This window comes from Littorina saxatilis, unplaced genomic scaffold (assembly GCF_037325665.1).
Source record: "Littorina saxatilis isolate snail1 unplaced genomic scaffold, US_GU_Lsax_2.0 SUPER_4_unloc_1, whole genome shotgun sequence".
Taxonomy (NCBI): domain Eukaryota; kingdom Metazoa; phylum Mollusca; class Gastropoda; order Littorinimorpha; family Littorinidae; genus Littorina; species Littorina saxatilis.
The window spans coordinates 166,880-189,253 of record NW_027125696.1 but is presented as its reverse complement, the minus strand read 5'-3'; the positions used below and the strand labels follow the sequence as shown (position 1 = coordinate 189,253).

Here is a 22,374-nt window from a genome sequence, read left to right as displayed (position 1 = left end):
GCACGCGCACTCTGCACGGAGACACGGTCAGCTCTATGCTAAAACTGGTGCTGAGGTCAGCTTGGCTTGCTGGCTTTGCTTTCGGTTCTACCTCGCTCGCAGTGACACACATGTTTTGCCGTGCAGGTGAGACATACACGTTTATGGCAAGGGGATGCCCCTTTTCAGTGAGTTAATCACTAATGACGAGGTTGACGGAGAACGCGGAGAGAGAGGGAGAGAGAGAGAGAGAGAGAGAGAGAGAGAGAGAGAGAGAGAGAGAGAGAGAAAACACCGGGGTCGACAATTACAAACAGAACAGCGACATAAGCTGACAAGCGCTTTTTTTATTTTTTTAATCCAACCGTTGCTCTAGACGGTAAGAACATTCTCAAGTCAAGGCATGTACATGTATGTCTTTTGTCTTTCTAAATAAATGGGTAGCTCACATTACCACCAACCCGCAGAAAAAAAGAGAAAGCTTAGCGACAGAAAGGAGGGGGGGGTTGTGCTGATGAAGTCTTCGCCTAGAGCAACGTAAATGTCACAGGTCGAGCAAACGCGCGGGTAACACACAAAGGAAAAGATATACGCAGGAGAAAATCAATAACATCGTACACGGAAGAGACTCCCGGAAAAACCTCACCGCCCATCTATCTTCATCGCTGACGGCATCCAGCGCGCAGGCATGTTCGTTCTTTTTCGCTTTTTTGTTTTTAAAATATCTCTCCCTCTGGTTATAATGAACATTAACTTTGTGTCGTGATAAGAGCCTTATGGTTCAACATAAAGATTGTATGGCTCAATCCAGGAAAATGAAGAGTTAAAAAAAGGAAATTACATCTTCACCGTTATTATCGAAGCTCTTTTTCTCTCTCTTTTTTGTGTGTGTGTCGATGCACACTAAGACTGACCCCCAACTTTCAATTTCACTTTTAAGGACAAAGCATTTATCTTGCAGCACCTTACTTACATCATATTATTTTTCTACTCGGAATACTTCACGTCAGCATTTGTATTCAAAAAGATACCGACATTTTCTTCTGTGGCCAATATGCTTTAGCATAGGCCTATATGAAGAGACTGAATATTACAAATCAGCGCCATATTAATATTCTTCTCTTTGTGTATCGTTTTTTCTTTGCTGAGCAATCTTTGTCTCATTTCCATCTGAAAAGACACAGGGAATAAAGAGAGCGCCTGGAATTTTCCCAGTTCAAATCTCTCACCCCGTGTAACCTTTTTCCTCCTTAACCCCCCCCCCCCCCCCCCCCCCAGTCCCTACCCCGGGTAGAAAGAATGGAGAGCGCGACTGTGTAGCACGCGCCGCTCGGGGTTTGCTGACTTGCCGAGGCGACCAGCTGCCTGCAGCGCTAAAAATAGAACCAGCGCATGCCCGGTTTCCAAGTGCGAGTGCTCGCCGACACCCGTGGCAAAACACGCAAAGTTCTATCGACTGACGCCCGGTGTGACGTTTTCATCTTTCGCCGTGTTGATATTTCGCTTCTCGGCCTCGTTGATCTAGTATAAACTCTACACTGAACAAAAAAACACCCTTCGGTAGTACTGATGAGCGACCTTGTGTACCTTACATTCATGGGGCCAAATTTGTCCAACCAATTTGTTTTATTTAACTTAGAAATTTGATTCATCCTAAAATGTTTTCCTTCTTACTCAAGGGACGTAACCACTTAGTACGCGTTTTCGAAGAATTCGATTTTGGGGGTGAAATCTATTAAATTTTACCACCAATTTTCTTCACATGCAAGAAACTGACATGCTTTTCGTCCATAAATAATTTCACTTCTTAATTTTACCAGGAAACAACATTTCAGTCTTGAGTATATGTCGAGGGGGAAATATGTACACAGGCGAAAGATGAAATCGTGACAGGGGCGCAAGGCTAACCACATCAAAGAGAAACACCTGGCTTTCTGTATCGTGGGACGATTTTTCCGTTTTTCAATAAAGAGCAGAAACTTCCTCCAGACTTTTCGTTTTTTGATGAAATTTCCTGTGCATTGTGCATGTGAAACTGGAATGTGCTGTGGTTGCACTTACTACTCCGTGTTATAAAATTATCTGGCAGGTCTTCGTCCATTCTTACTCTCTTTTGTATTTTCTCCTTTGTTCTTTTCGTTTCCCTTTCCTTCTATTTTTCGTTTTCTTTTCCTTCTACTTTTCTACTGAAATTCAGACAAAATATGACTTGCACAGAGACCTTTCCAAATATGAAACAACTGATTCAAAACAGGACAGCAGAAGAGATCACCTACTCTCATACATGTAGCATAATACAGCCAGCAAAACAAGTGGATGTTAAAATGTGCAGGCAGACAATCCTACCAGATAACCGTGCACCAATACACAGTTCAAAGATACCTACGGTTTATGTACGCCTTCCACACTGTAAAATCTTTAACCAAGGCTTGGCTCAACAGAAGCACTCCCAAAGAACCACACGCTCAACGTCCAACACTAAACTGAACTCGACTCAACAGGAAGGATTCCTTTTCACACACTACAGGGCCCGTCTGTTTCCCTAGCATTGCATCAGCTGAGAAGCAAAAGGGTATGATCTAGCCAACCTAGCTTCAGTACACAACCTGTGGTCTACCGGTTCTCCACAACCCAGTTCATCCAGTACAAAGGACTCTCTGTTGTCACTACAAAGTACGATGACAGAGGTCACCGTCGGACCACAGACTAATTTTTTTTAATCTAGATACAGTAGACTATACAGACTACAGAAAAGATCACGGGGCGGTCGCCTTACCACTAGGCCAACCGTGCCGGTATGTATACTCCATAGCAATCCCCTCTACTTAACTTGTCACAGAAAAATGTCCACAACCCCTATGTCTGTTATTTTGCGGTAATGAATCGAGGAAACTGCTGCAAGGTACCAAACTCAGCAGACAAAGACTGCCAAAAAAGTGCCTTGAAAGTTATGAAACCAAGTCAAAATCGTGTTTAAAACAATGATAGTTAGAAACTCGATTCATATCATAAATTGAATGTTTATGCTGAAGGGACATAACTAAATCATGGACTGAAAGACATTTTAAAATACTGAAAAGTACAAGAAAAGAGTGAACAAAAAGAAATAATAATCAGACGGAGGAATATGGAACAGCCAAAACTGAGACAAATACTTTTGTAATTTCTTTACAGAAAATACAAAATGTCCAGAGAATAATAGCAATATATCTAACATTGACTGACTGTGTGATGATATCTTCTGCCATTGGTCTGTTGAGACAGTGATATCAAAATCTCGGTCTCGATTTTGATATCACTGTCTCAACAGACCATAGCAGAAGATATCATCACACAGTCCGTCAATATTGGGTACTGTCAACCATCAATTTGGGACACTGTTCTTGAAAGTTGAATATACGTTACTAACCCACTTTGCTTTCAAATTAAGTCATATGTACGACTGTCTGTATTCCAATGACTATCAGTATCAATCGTCTCAAAGTTTTAATTCATTGTGCAGATTGACAATAGATGATTCTGCATACTAGCACGGACGTGATTTGAGTCAGAATATCAAATTCCTTAACTGCACAGAAATCTCTTGCTGAGACTCTACACAGCAGCTAAAGAATTTTTTTTGTTGGCAACTCAGTGCACAAATCCTACAAACAGAGCCCATTTAAGAAACGTCATTCGAAACACTAAACAGAAAGAGAAAATTGCTTTAATGTTATGATACACACTGGAATAAAGTCAGGTGTACTCACGTCTTCATTGGTGGTATCTGCTGGATCAATCTGTAACAAAGGAAACAAAGCAATTGTTTGAAATAAAAGTGATTTTTTTAACATTCAGCACAGCACTCTCGCATCAACCATCCTTTAAAACAACTTGGAACACACCCATAATCTAAAATGAAAAAAGAAATTGGCTAACTGTGGCTGTCTGCTTTTGTCAACAAAAGCCTCAACAAAGGTGAAGTGTCAGCACCGCCAGTTTCTAAGTCAGAATCAAACCCAAAATGAATGATGAAACGATAAAACGTAGTGAATTGTCAAATCAAAAATAGCCATCAGTCTTTGTTGAAGAACTACCAGAAATAACTATCTTTTCGTTTTGCCCACTCAGCTATTTGGGCACAGCTGACCGGTCGGCAAACCAAACAAAAGCACCGGCGAACTGAAGCAGACGACAAATATCGAAGAGACTTTTCTCGATTTCATACTGAGTATGCACGGTGTTTTTCGTCTAAAATGTGTAAATCATGCATCTTGAGTGCATGCAGCTTGTCGAAGCAATAAGACTATTTTAAAAAGAAGAAAATGCATTCAAATTATGTATTCCGATATCGCAATGAGTGAGTGAGGTAAGGCAGCTGGATGTTATTTTTAGATCCAGCACCAGTGAACGAAGAGTGAAAACCCGGTGGTTGCTGCTTTCGCAACAAGAAACTGAACGTCAAAGCACAAAAAAGACACTTACGCGCAAATCCGATGCGTTTGCATTCATGAAGTCTTCCATAAGTAACATATCCGAGCCTTTGTTTTGTAAACCACAAGTCCTAAAAAGTTCTTTTCACTGCTTTCTCGTGCCTACCGACCTTCACAACAGCGAGAGACTGACTGACTGCTAGACCGGCGCTTTGTTCCGAACAGCTGATCTTGCCTGCCTTGCGGTCCGACCTCCGACCCATGCATAGCAATGAGATGCGCGAGTCGCCCAATCGACCTCGGGAAAACTACCCAGCACGTTTGCCAAGTTTACATCGGCGCTGCGATTGGTAAGAGACCGCCGCGACTGTTTATCAGCTGATTAGAAAAATAGGCACGCATGGAGATGGTTACAACTCATTCACCAAAAATGAAGAGATAAGATAAAGTTATAAAAACACACACAAAGAGCGGACACTTGTTGAAGTCATGGTAACAGTTATGAGAAGAAGCAAACAACTTCTGATAGTGATTATCTTCTCTCCGATTCCTGAACTTCGCTTGTTACTTCCCGCTTTACATCACGTTCTCGTGTCACAATTATAGAGATTACAGAAGAGTTCTGACATTTGCGTTTGTCTAAATAATAACAATGATAACACACACACACACACACACACACACACACACACACACACACACACACACACACACAATGATAATAATGCTCAAGATGTGAAAAGTAAGTGTCCCTGAGCGTTCTAGAACAATGTTTCAAACCCATTAAAAATAAATGTATTAAAAAACAGAAACAAGAATTATCCCTGCAAATGATGTAAAAAGAAGGGGGAAAGTGAAAAACAGAAGATAGAAAGAAAGAAAAAAGACCTTAGATGAGAATGGGGAGACAAAGTAAAAATTTAAAAAAAAACTTCACTAAATGTAAAAATGAAGGCAAGCTATCTCAGTAAGGCGCATAACTTCACACCTTATGATTGTGTACAGAAAATGAAAAAATAACAAACTTACTAAATGTAAAAAAAATACAACAACCAAAAATTTAAAAAATAAAATAAAAACAACGATAAAGAGCCAATCTTGAGCCACAATGAGTCTACAACAACGTCAGTGTGATGGAATATTAATGATTTAAACAAAGACATTTTCGGTAATACCTCTTCATCATTTGCTGTATTTTTTCCCTTGGAGCTACCAAGACACTCATACTCAGACTGTCCGAGTCTCTGCGACGACCACATATTATGCTGATCCATGTACATTTGATTATCCAGTGCTGTCGATTTCCAGTGCAAATCCGGCATTGTGTGAAGCAAAGCTAACATTGTTTGTCTCTTTTCCGGGAACAACTTATTCGACATCTTTGCTGTCTCTAATGCGACAACACTTCGTTTCGCTCGCTCTCCTTCATAACATAAAGGGACTGACACCGCAGAACGTTGACAACAGCGGAAAAATACTTGCTGCGAAGGCCGCGGCCCTGCGCCCATTGGCTGTTTTGTGGGTAAGTGATGCTGCGGCGTTACCATTGGATGAAAGACGCACACCCCCTTTGGGCGACCTTCAGAGGTCACATTGCCTCTCACCGACTTTTTGCCCCGCGTTTTTGGAGGCCCAGCTGATTCCAATGCCAAATCCTTGAACGCTTGGTAAAAAGGAACCAGTAAAAACCTCGACGTTTTTAGTCACCAATGAAACAGGTGTCGAGGCATATTATTTGATAAACAGTGCGCAGATTCAAAGGATAGGATCTGAGTCAAGTCACCGAGTTGTAGCTTGAACTTGGCTTATTGGCCGGGATTGAAATTATCAGTGGTGGTTTATAGTACCGGCGATGATGACAATACTTCAGTACAACTTGTATGGAAGCAGAATAATATCAATAAATAATAATATAAAGACCTATGACATTTATTTTCCTTCTCCTTTTCCCCTCCCTTCTCTCAGCCATCGTCAAACTTATTCTGTCAAAACAGTTCCCGAACTCAGTTTTGACTCGAGGTTTCTCAGCTGCTGAAAACAACTACAACATTAGATAACTTGCTTCGGTTGACTACATTCAATGACTTCTTCCAAATACGACATTTTGCATTAAATTGTTACCGGCGAAGTGATCAAAGTGATCTACGTACTTCTCACAAAAATGCCGGTTCATTCTCAGTCGATGTTGCGCAAAGCAGCAAAAGAATGGTGCCACACTGATAGTAGCAGAACCGCGTAAACAACATTCTCGTACTCAGCAGCGTGCGTTGAACCAAAAGACGCAGACTTTTGAGTCAAAATACCGAATGGGTTGAGCTCGCGAGCAAAGCAACAGAACATGCTCGACTGCACAGGAGCTTGTATCAAATCGCCGGTCGATCATTATTTACATTCTACTACTACCATATACTACTACTATATAGTATTATTGTTTTATTTTTTATTTTTAGTTGCGTGAGAATCGGAAAAGAGGTCAGATCGACAGAGTTGAGCCATCAGCCAGTATCAACCGGTTTGAGGGTACAAATAAAAACACCCTTAATCACAGTTCGCTGATTATCTGATAATCGGATTTACTGCGCTGCATGTGCACAGGTTGTTTCGATTTATTGATCACTTAACAGTAATGACTATTACGATTAATGATGTACACTTTCGGGTGACTATTCTGGTAGATGGCGGTGAAACAAACAACCAGTGAATCGATCAGATAAACTTTTCGTCGTGGCAGCCACAAATGGATGATGATTGAAATGATGACGATGATGTGTTAAATTATGCCTTAGATTATTTAGAAGATGACGAGAACAACGTCTCTGACGACGGTAATATTACAGCAACAAGTTTCGCAGTAATACTGCATCGGGGCTGATGTTACCACAGAGATAATAGACTATCTCTGTGGATGCTACTGTCCGAAGCTGACCACGGAGTCACCAAGTATGAACACTACTTGACCGACAACGCCGGTGAAGTCAGTCGGACAAAGCACAGGCACCAGACATTATTAAATACTTTTGTGAGTGTATGTGTCAGTCTCAGTTGTTGTTCTGGCTGGGAAGCATGTTTCTGTCGTTCTACTCACCGTGAAATGGGCCGACGGCCTTTAATTATTCAATAAATCGTCAGTTCATTTCACCTACCTACCTACCTACCTACCTACCTCTCTCTCTCTCTCTCTCTCTCTCTCTCTCTCTCTCTCTCTCTCTCTCTCTCTCTCTCTCTCTCTCTGAGAGAGATTATTTCCATGATGCTGTGAGTCCTCGTTCCAGCTGTCAGCAGAGGTTTCTGAGTTGTTCTTTCTCTTTTTTTTGTCCTGTCAAATATCTGTTCTACCGTCCGTTCTATATCCTCTGTCAGTCTCCCCACATATGTTTTGTAATGACTTGTGAACTACGAAAGGTTGATCTATAAAACCTAAGAATAATCTTGTCTCGACGAGGCCAGGGTACGGGTGCACATTCTACAGCGATAGTCGAACTGATTCACCACAGCCTTGTGCTTGTCAAGAAGGAGATAATCATTGTGTCTAATCGGGATGATAACGAGCGATATCATGCAGGCTATTCCCTATTACGCTTACATCTCGCAATCAGTACTGTACGGTGCATCAGTAAAGAGTACTTAACTTAACACACCAGGTTCTGTTACTTCGGATTAAGAAAAATGATAATAACCGAGCTAATGCACACATCTTACTGAAAAATAAAGCGTAGCGAGTGGACACGTCTTCTGTATATAAGCATATTTAAGACAAGCTTTTTCAAAGGGAGAAGAGAAACAATTGTTTTGGAATAAAGGATATAACTTGGCGAACAAATCGCAAAACTAATTGACAAATTAAGATAACATAAAAGTTTAGTTATGAGGGTTGTGCGTGAGCATACAAGCAAGCTTTTTTTCCAAGCAACTCAGTCTAGCCCAGAAAAGGACTAATCTAAATCAAACGTATATATATATATATAGAGAGAGAGAGAGAAATTGTAAACAAACACACACACACACAAGCTGAATTCGAACTGAAAAGAAATCCTACGAATGTGAATGTGTGTGTGTGTGTGTGTGTGTGTGTGTGTGTGTGTGTGTGTGTGTGAGTGTGTTTGTGTTTGTGTGTGTGTGAGTGTGTGTGTGTCTGTGTTACAGAGAGAGAGAGAGAGAGAGAGAGAGAGAGAGAGAGAGAGAGAGAGAGAGAGAGAGAGAGAGAGAGAGAGAGAGAGAGAGAGAGAGAGAGAGCATCAAAATCTACTCTTGAAAATAAACTAAAAACCGGACCGTTTGACCACAGTACAGTAGACAGTACATTCTATAGTAATACGTGCCCCTGTCACTGCTAAAAACAGCTGTTCATAATTTCCACTGGCCTTTTCCCTTACATTTGTGTGGTGGTCATTATTGCCTTGACACAGACGTGTTGACCATCCAACAAAGCGGTCAAGCCTTTTTAACTGGACTTTACAGGTACATAGGCCTGTAATGTGGGTCTGACCGCTGACTGGACACGCGACGTGCAGTTTGACAGGTAGTCTGACCCCCGTTTCGTAACGAGAGGCCCGGTGTCAACCTGTAATACAGGTAACAGCTAGACTTAATGTACCCTCCAGATGCTGGCTAGCTATGTATATGGTTACTGACTTGGAAGGGCATACTTATCGTGGTGTGTGTGTATGTGTGAGTGTGTGGGGGTGGGGTGGGGTAAGGAGGTGTGTGTGTGTGTATGTGTATGTGTGTGTGTATGTGTGTGTGTGTGTGTGTCTGCCTGTCTGTATGTGTCTGTGCTTATGTGTGGTTGTCGGTCCATATGTCTGTCCGTCTGTTTGTGCTTGTGTACAGTTTATGTATGCACAGTATGTGACTCAGTGAGCTACACATGGAACATCATTATGACATATATTATGACGCGTGTGGTTAGATGTGTACGTATTGCTATATGTCCACGTTGGGGTGAACGAGGCGGCTTTCACAGTTGGGGGAGGGGGCGGGGTGGGGGGTGGTTAATAAAATGTTGTGTGAGCTGTGTGTGTGTGTCGTGTGTGCGTGCGTGCGTGCGTGCATGTGTGTGTGTGTGTGTGCGTGCGTGCGTGTGTGTGTGTGTGTGCGTGTGTGTGTGTGCGTGCGTGTGTGTGTGTGTGTGTGTGTGGGTGGTGGTGGAGCATGTGTAACAATCTCCTCCCGTAGGTCTCTCATGTCTCCCAAACCAACCTTATCGACCCCCTATCAGAAGTTGTGAAAGTTTGAAAAAAGAAAAGCCCGGAAGCAGGGTCACGCAAGGGTCGTAGCAGACGACGGTTTATGCATATCGCCGTTCCTCTCAACAGTCAAAATCCATCGCTAGAGTTCTTGTGAACCACAGCCGTTTGTTTCGTGCATAAAAACGTGCTATTGTAGATAAGCTCACATCGAGTCGCATTCAAATGACTAACTGACGACTACATGATTGTGAAAAAGGGAAACTGGATCACACGGGTTCACGATGGCTCAGGGGTAAGATAAACCACGCAAAAATAAATTCTTTGAAAATTGTTCGCTCTTTACGGAGGGCACCTAGGATGCTCTCAATCGGTGAGTGTTTAAATGAAAGGGTGTTTGTACTGTGTGTAAAAGCCTGACCGTATCTGTGATGGTTTACGGGAGGCTTACTGTGCCTTTAACAAGGGTAAAAGGAGAAACAGAATCCGTTAGTCGCCTCTTACGACATGCTGGGGAGCCATCGGGTAAATTCTTCCCCCTAACCTGCAAAAACACGTAAATAGAGACACCATGCGTTAAAGTTTCCTCTTGCAAAAATTCAACAATGCCCACAAAAATAGGAATAATATAAGCATGTTTTCGACACTGGTAAGCGTGCGCACACTTCTCTTATCACTTAATGGCAGCTTGTTTATTTCCTACTAGAGGAATACCCGGCTTCGCCGGGGTGAATCGCGAGACAGAGACAGACAGCGTGGCGGTTCATCACAATCACCTCTGCAAGCGAAGTCCTGTCAAACGGGATTGAGAATTTTAGAGCTTATTTCTTAGCCCTATATTATCTGTTGTGGCTTCTCAAATGCCAGAACATACAGACAGACAAAAGCCGCTAGACCCCATCACAAACAGAACTCTACAATCAACAGGTTTTTTCCCCCACACACACACACAAACACACACACAGAGAAGCCGTATATATATATGCATATCTGTATCTATAAATATATAGAGATAGGTGAGAGTGTATTTTACGCGTGGCTATAAATTGATTCGACCTTTTCACTTTGACAGTAAGAACAACTTACGGGTGCAAGGGAAGCGTTCTGGACAGCGCAGTGACATTCTAAAAATAAATAGTAACTTACAACTGAACGGGAAAGCCACACGAAGGAAGGGAGATAAACGCCAAACACTGGAGAAGATAAGGAAGAGTTACTTATAATGGTGAAATGAACACAAAAACGAACATGAGTTTAGCGCTGCGCGCTGAGAGCACGTGTTGAAATATCTCATCGATGATATTGTGTCCGGGGTGTAGCTGAATACGGTGTCCAAATTTGAAAAAGAACCACCGAGAACTTTGGCGTTGTGATGTGGTGTAGCGGCTATGGTGTGTCGGTATGGGGGCCCGGGTAAGCTGAGGTGGAACCAAAATAGCTGAGGTGGAACCAAAATCGGTTCCGCGCAGCGCGCTGAGAGCACGTGTTGAAATATCTCATCGACCAGGTTGTGTCCAGGGTGTACCTGAATATGATCACCAAATTTGAAACAGATCCATCGAGAACCTTGGCCGCGCATCGCGCACAGACACACAGACACACAGACACACACACACACAGACACTAGTCGTATATATATATAGATGGTACTACGACGTTGCATATATCTGTTTTGTTTTTCGTATGATACTACGACGTACACGCTCCGAACGACACAACACACGCGGTAACTGTTTTTGTCCATGACTAATGCACAGCACACTCTATCAAGCTAAATTTCAACGATCGATTACCATCGAGGCATGTTGACTGTCAGAAGGGTGTATCTCTTTACTGAATGCAACAAAGCGTTGCGAATTTCTGCCACGCAAAAAGTACGCTCGCAAAGCGCTGCACAATAACCGTATGAAAGGATTGGATTACGTTTTAGTCTGACCTTTAAAAAAAAAAACCCACACGCTTCAGTGATTATATGAGGTACGCCTCAGGTTAAGGTACATGTATATGTGCAGTATTGTTGACTGTGTGATGTGAATCTGATGAGTAAGCAAATCCTTCAAACAATAGATGGAATTCGATCGAGTCTGGGCACCCCGACAGACAGAGAACAAAGGAAGGAATCCGGCTTTGTCAGACGAATCCCAACTGCCCGTGTATAGTGAGCTAATGTGCGCGCGGGGGTATGCGCATGTATGTAAACATACACACGCACCGGCAAATACTCAAAGACTTCGCAGTGGACGTATATATGATATTCAAGGATATACGCACGCACGCACGCACGCATTCACGCACTCACACAGATACACGCACGCACGCACAGAGGACTTTATGCCTTTTAGAAAGTGAGCTTGCAATGATTCAATTACACATCCATTTGTTCTACTATCGATTTTGCCACTGCTCTCTCTCTCTCTCTCTCTCTCTCTCTCTCTCTCTCTCTTTTCGCCTCCCCAAACCCCCTCACCCCCACCAACTCAGCAACTGTTCATCGTCCTGCACCATTTCACACCCAAAAGCCTTGAACCCCCTCCACCTCCGAACCCTAACCCACTCACACCCCTCGTTCCCTCCCTCCCTTCCTCCTCTCTTCCCTTTCACAGCCACAGGCAATGGAAAATTTCCGAGCGTCAGCATGTAGAGAGCCAGAGCCCAAAGAGTCTGGCACTGAATTCAATCTGGCACCGCACATGGAGGGGGAGGGGGAGGGAGGGGGCAAGGAGAGAGGGAGGAATGCAGAGATTTACTGATTTAGAGCGATCTCATCCATTTCACAGGCATTTCTCTGCTGAGAGTGCTGTACTGTGTGAGCACTGTCCAACAAGTCACGGGGAAGCACCGGCACGTGAGGCTCGTCAGCCTGTTTACTGTTGGATTAATAATTCAAAAATAAATAGACTGCCAACGTTCCAAAATTCAGAATAAAAAAACAAACAAACAAGAAAGGTATGTTGTTGGAAACGTTTAATTATTGACAAAACAAAACGTTACGTTCACAGATGTATCGACCCAGTGGTCTTTTAAGGCTGTTCTTAACCAGACGAACCATTGGTTCGCCGAACTAAGGTTCGCGAACCATGGTTTGTGTCTTAACTGAGTGAACTTGTTCGGCAAACTCAAGGACTAGTTCGTCCAGTTAAGACACGAAACCTGGATCGCCGACAAACGAGGGGAGCTCACTCCGAGTCGACAATAAAAGCAAGTAAGTTATTCCCCTTCCAAAAATGGCTGCCTCCAAGACGAAATCACCGATTGAGTGGTAACTCCGTGCTGGTTGTCGATTTGGGTCTCTCCTTCCCACTTGATCATGGTGCACGAAGCCTGGTAATCTTGAACTTTAGTGTGTTAAATTCATAGCTCAGAATCGAGTGGCATACTTTACTTATTTTAGATCCAAGTACCTGTAAATGTAATCAAGCCCAAGAACATTTATCATGAAATTAATTGACGGATTAAGCTCCAAACCTAAGCATAATTAATTAATTTGGTTGTTTGATCGGCGAAAATGGCGTAGGTTGTCAACCAAGGGACTTCAATTACACGACAAAGTTGCCTCCCCTGTCCGCTGACACGGATAATTCCTTCTTTGACGCATGTAATTTGTAAACAAAATGCATTCGTACCAGAGTACGCTATGATTCGTACAGTTCATCGGAGTTCATTCCGTGACTTTAAAGGGATCTAAAAGACTTGTTATGATTACAAGTGCAGGTTCTCCAAATTTGGAGGCTTGAATGCCTCTGAATTATGAGCTATGAATTTAACACATTAAAGTTCAAGAGTACCCGAAGCCTTCTATGTCATTTACCCTCCTGGGTTAAAGGTTATAAATTGATTCGAGAAAATAACATGACTGGTATGGACTGATCATTGTGTCTACCGTGGAGCCATCGGGGTTCTATGGGAAATGCTACACAAAAAAACTTGCCTGTGAAAAGGGAAAGACGGTGACCAAAAATAAATGATGATAGCGATATTTCTAATTGTGGATCAGCAGAGTCGAGAAGCATACATGATGTTTACCAAAGTGTGTGTGCGTGTCTGTCTGTCCACGTGTGTGTTTGAGCTCTTTTCGGTACAGAATATGAGTTTGGGGATTGAGTGAAGAGGGAGACCTAAAAAAAAAACTACTCGGGATTTTGGTTCTTTTTATCACAATTCAGTCTGTTTTAATTTTCAAGTTATATCAGAAATTTTCTATTTGCACTGATACACTGGAATCCCTTGTGGATGTATTGCTTTAAGGGTCTACAAATAGTACTACTGAACCAAAATCATCCTGTTTCTGTACGTTTTGAGCAATTCAATTGGTCTTGGTTTTTGTTTTTTTAAAATTTGATTCCTCTTCATTCTTCTAAAAAAAAAGCTTTCATTGCGATAAACAAAACATTACTGGATAGACGTTTTCTTGGAGAACGTCTGTATTAGCAAGCATTTAAAGTAGGAGGACGATATGGAACGTACGATAAAAGGATGTGCTTTAGCTTTCTGTCTCATCATTTATAAATGTTGCCCTTCAATCACACACACACACACACACACTTTTGATCCAGCTCCAACCATATTTCATAAGGCTTTATTCAGGGTTGTCTCTTGTTCTTAAACATCCGATTTCTAAGCACACGTCTGTGCTGAGAATATGAACATGAACCGATATGAACATCAATGTCAGCCGCCTTTTTATTATGAAATAATGTTCATTTGTGTTCCAAACACTTCCGAAGAATACTTGTTGGTGTGTCTTCAGTCGCCCTGACATCATCACAACTCGACCCTGTCCTGCAAAAATACAAATATATACAGGGTGACACCCAAACATTCAACCCAAACAAATGCTTATTTCTTTTACATGTACATCTGTTGACCGAATTAGTTATCTTTCTTTTTTTCTTTCTTTTTTTTTTGGTCCCTGTCCTGTCCTGTCTTGTCTTGTCATGCCTTGTCTTGTCTTGTCATCCCTCTATTGGCCTACTGGCAACCTTTTCCTAACTTGTCTTGTCTTGCCATGTCTTGTCTTGTCTTGTATTGTATATACATTTAGCATACATTTGGGTAAAGGTTTGCGAACAGGTAAGGGGTGTAAGAGAGAGAGACAGAGAGACAGAGAGACAGAGATGGTGGTGGTCTATGTTACTAATGTTATAAAACTGTACCTAAGGGGATATAATAACGATTGGCTGTAGCTTTCGAAAACAGAAAAAAATATTTCAGTATTGCAAAGTGGTGTTGACAGTGTCGAATGTAAACAGAACAGTCTCAAAGTGAAAGTGGATGTTTTCAGGAAATTGCGAAGTTAACAAGAATACAGAAAAGCGCGCTTTCCTGCTTAGCACAATCCGCTACCGCGCTAATCTGGCGTGTCAATATCACTACGTTTTGCACGTGGAAGGTGAGCGATTTCCTTCACGCGGGGATTGACGAAGCTGTACTGTCTGTGTTGACGGTCTAAAAATAGCCCAAGCCCTGGAGAACTGTTTCTAAAGATAGCAATAGATAAAAAGGTTATTTTTAACAGGAATTGGATGGAAAACGGCATTATTACAGTCGGTCACTTGATGAGAGCCGATGGGTTTTTGTCATATAACGATTTTAAATTGAAACATCCAAATTTACAACTGAATTTTGTCTTTTTCGAGGGCGTTATGCGCTCAGTTAAGAATTTTCATAAAAGACTAAAGTTAGATGCAGTTTTAAACAATGTTTTTCATATTGGTGATGATGTTGTATGGAAACAAATAGCTAAAGGTGGAGTAAAACATATATATACCCATCTTGTGAAAAATGATGGCAATCTACAGTGCATGGAAAAATGGGCTAATTTATTGAATTTTGATGTAAATGTTGGAAAGGTATTTCTGACAATAAGGCGAACTACACAAGACACATACCTAAGGTGGTTCCAATGTAGAATACTACATAGAATTTTTCCCACTCAACGCCTGTTATTTTTGATGAAAATTTCTGACACATCACTATGTAGCTTTTGTACACAGGAAGAGGAAACCTTAGAACATTTGTTTTGGGAGTGCACAAGAGTTAAGCTTTTCTGGTCTGATTTCACAGAATGGTTATGTCAAAATTTCACACATTGCAGTAATTTGAATTTGTCAAAAGAGCTTGTCATTTTAGGGTATTTAGACAACTTTCATACGGATGCTGTTTTTGATTTGTTTATTCTCCTTGCCAAACAAAGTATATTTGGAGCCAAATTAAATAAGACAGTCCCAACACTAAATGTTTTTGTGAAAATTGCTAAACAAAGGTTTTTGATCGAAAAGTATAATGCTAGTGTAAATAATTATTATGGTAAATTTGAAAAAGAGTGGTGTTTATATAGACACTTTTTTCATTGATGCTATAGGATAATTGTATTGATTGATTTCGTATGAACATTTTTGAATGTGATACCCCCTGACCCATTTACTCATAACAGGTTATACAATACTTTTATGCCGATAATTAAACCCCATGTATACTTGGAGGCTAAATTGTGACCACCGCCCCCACCTACCCCCCTCCCCTCCCCCAACCTCAGTTACCCCCACCCCCCTCCCCCCCCCCCCAACCTCACCCCCCCCCCCCCCCCCCCCCCCTTCCATATCCCCTGTCTTTTCAACAACCTGTACGTGTGTATGCGCTTTGTTGATAAACTCGGTGTATGATGTATGTTATGCTGTGTTTATGTGTATATAAAGGAAATAAAATGTAAAAAAAAAAAATAATGTGACGTCTTCAAATAGTTTCTATCACACACGTCATTTTGACCGAGACGAATCTTATGCGAGCTTTATCCATAGACTCGGAAATGTTAAAGTTTCTATCACACACACACACACGCACGCACGCACAGACAGACAAAGTTTATCATCGCATAGGCTACACTTACGTGAGCCAAAAATAAAAAAATAGCAATAAACTTTATTAAGAATTGATTATTTCTTGTAATTGGTAAGGACTTCAAACCTAAAACTTTGCAGGAAGCTTAATTTATACATCCCCGCAACAATGGGAAAAGCCCTGGAAGTAAGTAAACTAATTAGATAGGACTTTGTCAGCCTTTAAATGAGGGGTTATTGTGTATAGTGAGGAAATAATTTTCTGATGTATTTTTAATTCATTATTGGTGTTTTATGCAAAACGTACGGTCAATATTGAAAGTTTAAAAAAAAGTACTGCCCTCACATTAAAACGAAGGCGGGATCACAGCTGGATAAGACAAGGTACGGCAATTTCGACCCGGAGGTCTCTTTCAGGGCGCACAGAGGATGAGACAACACAGGAGAAAAAAAACAACCCCACAGATAATAGCACACGGAAGGAACGATTACAGCAGTTATAATTAAATTACTTTGTGGGTCAGGGTTTTTTAGGAGTACAGGGGAAACCCCTTTTAAGACCTTAAAAAATGTGAGAAAATCAAGTCTTAAAATGGAAGGGGTCTAAAAATGGGGGTAATTTACAGAGGTTATGAACAGAACATCTTCTTCTTCTTCAGCGTTCCAGAAATTCTGGTGACGTGTGAGCTTGTTTGCCCATTTGGGTTCCCCACACTATACTCTGAGAGCATAGTCAGCTTCACTCCGCTTTCGTTGAGTAGGCATGCTGGGTATTTTCGTGTTTCCATAACCCACCGAACTCCGACATGGTTTACAGGATCTTTTCCGTGCGCACTTGGTCTTGTGCTTGCGTGTACACACGAAGGGGATTAAGTCACTAGCAGGTCTGCACATAAGTTGACCTGGGAGATCGGAAAAATCTCCACTCTTAACCCACCAGGCGGCAGCGACCGGGATTCGAACTCACGACCTCCCGATTAGGAGGCCGACGTCTTACCACTGCGCGCCACTTCACCCGTCACAGAACATCTAAAGAAGCAAGATCTTAAAAAGGAGGAAGTCTGAAATGAATGGGTCTGAAAGGGGGGTTCCACTGTGGAAAAGTACCTGTCAGTTTACCTGTATGTATTAGGACTGGGTGGCCGAGTGGTAACGCACTTGCGCTCGGAAGCGAGAGGTTGCAAGTTCGACCCTGGGTCAGGGCGTAAGCAATTTTCTCCCCCCTTTCCTAACCTAGGTGGTGGGTTCAAGTGCTAGTCTTTCGGATGAGACGAAAAACCGAGGTCCCTTCCGTGTACACTACATTGGGGTGTGCACGTTAAAGATCCCACGATTGACAAAAGGGTCTTTCCTGGCAAAATTGTATAGGCATAGATAAAAATGTCCACCAAAATACCCGTGTGACTTGGAATAATAGGCCGTGAAAAGTAGGATATGCGCCGAAATGGCTGCGATCTGCTGGCCGATGTGAATGCGTGATGTATTGTGTAAAAAAATTCCATCTCACACGGCATAAATAAATCCCTGCGCCTTGAATATGTGCGCGATATAAATTGCATAAAAATAAAAAAAAAATAAAAAAATAAAAAATCCCTGCGCTTAGAACTGTACCCACGGAATACGCGCGATATAAGCCTCATATTGATTGATTGAATAAGACCACCCCTGACATGCGGCACATACCAAATATCTACAAGTGCTTTGTGTGAACAGTAAAAAAAATTGTTTTCCTTTTTGCAAATTCATTTCATTAAACACAACAACAACTAAATTCATCAAATTCCAGCTGAGCAGAACGGCTATCACAATTATGACTGGGCCTTTAAAGGCATGTTCCTCACCATATTACCCAGCATATCAGACACCACATGTTTGACTAGGTTTTTACATGGGAACAACAAGACTATACAGGATGGTAAAAAAACCTCCCTATTTTCTTTTTAATCACATTTTTGACTGCGAAAAAAAAAGAGATCAAAAAGGAAATACATAGGGCGCTTTTTTTTAGACACCCCTTTTTACATCCAGCTTCTTTTGGTGGAGATTCAAGTTAAAGACACATGTGAAATTCATTAAGCAAAAAGGTTCCCACTATGCACTGCCACAGAACACAACCAGGTTATTAATGTGCAGTACAGTGTATAATTATGTTTAAGTAAAAGGATGCCCTTCTTTTGTTTAATTGGAGCATCTATGATGTCTGACATTTTGGTTCTAACGGTAAGGAACGTATGTTTAGGCTCTAATAAGGACAGTTTGTCTTGTCAAAAGCCTCATGCATATTCCTTCCTCCCCATGCAAGACTTTCTTTTATTTGAATATCTGCCTTTATAGTACAAAAATCAAATAAAAAGGTCGCACTCTGCGCATAGCGACAAAAATCGCAATTTTACCAAGAAAACCTCACACTCTTTATGTGGAGAAAGACCCTGACTGTTGCAGTATGTTAAATGCATTTGAAAACATCTGAAATTGTGTACTTGAATTCTACAGTTTGATCAGTTCTGTGTGTTTAAAAAGTTACCTTGATCATTCTGACATGCTCTTGCTCAAATCACATCCCAGACAATATTGTAGACTCCATTGATAGACGCTGTGGTGCATGGGAGAACTGCATTCTGAGGAAACGAAAAAAATATACACTGAGGAAGAACAGTCACAACAACATTTGCAGCAGCAACAGGCTATATAATTTTATTCAAAGAACACTTAAATAAGGTAAAATGAAAATCAGTGTTGTGTCAGTAAATTTGATTTGGGGGAGATGGAAGGATTGGGGTGGGGGTTTAGAGGCGGGGATAGAAGGATAGCTGGGAACCGGGGAAGGTGGGGTGGCTAACACAGTTTGATCATGTAATGACTGGTACAATGTTTAATATATCTAAAAAGGCAGCAACTCTGTAATGCATTATGTGAACCAACTTCTCCATAAACTAAATAAAGATCAGTAAAAGTTACCTCTTTCATTCTGGAATCTTTTTGGTCCCATCACAGCTCAGACGCAGACTCAATGGACAGATACTGTAATGATGAAAATAACACCAGCAATTTAAGGGAGAACAAGAATTATGCAGAGAGGAAAAACAGTAATGAGTAAGAACAACAGCAGCAGCAGACTCAATACTCTTACTCTACATAACACTCTCACTGAATGACTGATTCAGTAACTAAATCCCAGTGAAGTGCAAGTGATCAAAATTACTTATGTAAAAACAGAGAAATAGAGAGAGAGAGAGAGAGACAGAGAGAGACAGAGAGAGAGACAGACAGACACAGACAGACAGACAGACAGGCAGAGACAATGCGAATGTGTGTGTGTGTGTGTGTGTGTGTGTGTGTGTGTGTGTGTGTGTGTGTGTGTGTGTACATGGGAAATGCAGTGCCATTGAAAACAAACACTTGCTTCATTTAAATATCAACAGTTATACAACATAAGAGGCACTAAAAAAGTTGTACATGAAAATAAATGTTGCTCTTGCTGATGGAAAAAGAGCAGGGGGAGAGGGTCGATGTTGCTTGCACTTGCAGATAATTATGCACTAACATCCAGCTGTTTTTCTGGGTGTACTGTAACCCTGTAATGTTTAAGCAGAAATGTTTGTGGATCACGTTATGCTTCTGCTTTTAGATCAGTTTGAGTATTTGCAATATTACCTGGATCATTGCGGCATCCTCTTGATCACATCACATTTGAGACTTTGACCTATATAGACTCCATGGGCAGACGCTGAAGTTATTACAAGGGCATTCTGAAAAATGACAATACAAAATTTATGCAGAGATGTAGAACTTTACATTACACTTACAGAAGCAACAACCAGAGAGCTGATTTATACAGGTAGAGAGAGAGAGAAAGAGAAGAAGAAGTAAAAGAAAAAAGAGAGCATAGAAAGAGAGAGGGGGTGGGGGATGGGGCAAAGGGAGTGTGTAATGTGACGTGAGGAAGGGGAAGAGCAATGGAAAATGAAACTCTCAGTACTTTTAATTTATATTAACAGTTATGGAACTATTTGAGCACTCCCCATAACCACAAACAAGGTACAGACCGCAACATATGTTGCACGGAAGGGTGGGGGTAGTTGGACTGGAGAGTGTTGTTATGGGTTTAGGGTGGAGCTGGGGCGGAGTGTGTATGTAACTTGATAATAATAAGCATGATCAGTTAGTGCTAACAACTATCTTGATCTTCACAGACATAAATTGCACAATGATTTCACCACCATGTACCTTTATTTTTGCCCTTGAGTTAGGTGGAAGACAATGTTGAGTGGTGAACGCAAGTTGTATTGATCACTGGGTCATCCTGCGGTCCGGGCCATTGATCTGCACATTGCACCAGCACAAACAAACACAATGTTATGATCTCAATCAGCCTGCATGGTCAATCATGAATCTAAGAACACAAACACTGTCCAGATCTAATTGAAAACGAGATCATCATTACTTGGGAAATTCAATGAAAATCTAGCAGTCAACGAAGCAGATAGATCTGTCCTTGCGATTGTTGTTGCAAGCAGATAAATGTGTGAACTTCCTTATCTCAACGTTATCATTCAACATATTGATATTTTGCCTGATGGATGTTGTGCCGATGAGATAAACAAACAATCAAAATCAAAGTCATAAACTTTTGAAGAAAAAAATTAAACAAATTGAGCAGAAAGAATCTAGCTTACTGCTGTGCTGATTTCGACAAAATCAATGCGTTTACATGCCGAAGTCATTCCTGCTTTTATTCATATCATACTAGATGATCCTAATGCACAACAATACGAAAACGAGCTCAGCGAAATGAGTAACACTGCCTCACCTGCACTAACACAATGCTGCAGAAGCGAAGGTCGTCTACGACTGGAAATTTCGAAGTCGAACAGCGGCGTTTTTTCACTCTCAGCGGTTGTCTTGCTCGGAAAAGTGAAAAGCTTAACTTGAAATCGAACGGAAGTCACCATTCTACCTTTTCGTTCAAGCGTTGTTTTGATAAAATCTCAGAAAATGTACTTTTGACTTGGGTGATTTCGTCCGCCATTGAGATTCAGTTTTTCAATAATTTGTCTTCCTCCTTGGCAGAAGAGTCAAAGGTTCGGCCCGATCTTCAAGGTTCCCAAGACATGACTTGCAAACCCCGAACCTAGTTCGCCGAACCTCCCAAACCTAGTTCGAAAACTCAGGTTCGTCTGGTTAAGAACCAAGACAAGTTCGCCGAACCAGTCTTGAGGTTCGCCGAACCCCACGAACCTAGTTCGCGAACCAAAGGTTCGTCTGGTTAAGAACAGCCTTTAAGTGCACACATTTGTATTTTCGGATAAGTTGTGTTTGTTTGTTTGTTTGTTTGCTTAACGCCCAGCCGACCACGAAGGGCCATATCCAGGGCGGTGCTGCATTGACATATAACGTGCGCCACACACAAGACAGAAGTCGCAGCACAGGCTTCATGTCTCACCCAGTCACATTATTCTGACACCGGACCAACCAGTCCTAGCACTAACCCCATAACGCCAGGCGGAGCAGCCCCTAGATTGCCAATTTTAAACTAAAGTCTTAGGTATGGCCGGGGTTCGAACCCACGACCTCCCGATCACGGGGCGGACGCCTTACCACTAGGCCAACCGTGCCGGTGGATAAGTTGTGTCTAATGCATGTTTGTCTGTGCACTTCAAAGACTGCTAGGTCGACATATCTGTGAACGTAACGTTTAGTTTTGCCAATGATTAAACGTTCCAACAACATAGATTACCTTTCTTTGTTGTTTGATACTGTTGGGTTAAACAAACACTTATTATTCTTTCGCATATCAACTTGATGACATTTTCGTTCATCGATAATTGGGCGTTTTTCAAAAATGTACGAAAAACGTGTCTTTGATGTTTAAATTAATTCAGAAAGAAACATGTCCTATCTATCTTAGTATAATACACATTTTGTTGTACAGAAATGAATAGACAACAACATGAACATTCA

At 41.6% G+C, this 22,374-nt stretch overlaps 1 protein-coding gene and 1 long non-coding RNA gene across 6 annotated transcripts in view; both read right to left on the bottom strand.

Annotated features, from left to right (window-relative positions):
• LOC138954128 (sestrin-1-like) overlaps positions 1-22,374 on the bottom strand; it is a 170,339-nt gene that overhangs the window by 9,447 nt on the left and 138,518 nt on the right. Inside the window, exons 1-2 of one of the 4 annotated variants that reach the window (XM_070326028.1) lie at positions 5,567-5,847; positions 3,729-3,758 (exon numbers count right to left, since the gene is read on the bottom strand). In XM_070326028.1, coding sequence (XP_070182129.1) covers positions 3,729-3,758; positions 5,567-5,770 — 234 coding nt within the window. In that variant the 5' untranslated portion in view covers positions 5,771-5,847. Of the gene's footprint in view, positions 1-3,728; positions 3,759-4,443; positions 4,752-5,566; positions 5,848-22,374 lie in introns of those variants that run through there. The other 3 variants (XM_070326029.1, XM_070326032.1, XM_070326030.1) reach the window with 3 other exon arrangements.
• LOC138954131 (uncharacterized) lies at positions 14,084-21,696 on the bottom strand. 2 transcript variants are annotated; one of them, XR_011451719.1, is made up of 6 exons: positions 21,224-21,696; positions 20,641-20,736; positions 20,068-20,162; positions 19,372-19,434; positions 18,938-19,031; positions 14,084-14,356 (listed from the first exon to the last, which is right to left on the bottom strand). It is a non-coding gene; the product is annotated as an uncharacterized lncRNA (long non-coding RNA). The 2 variants fall into 2 exon arrangements; XR_011451720.1 differs by lacking the exon at positions 18,938-19,031.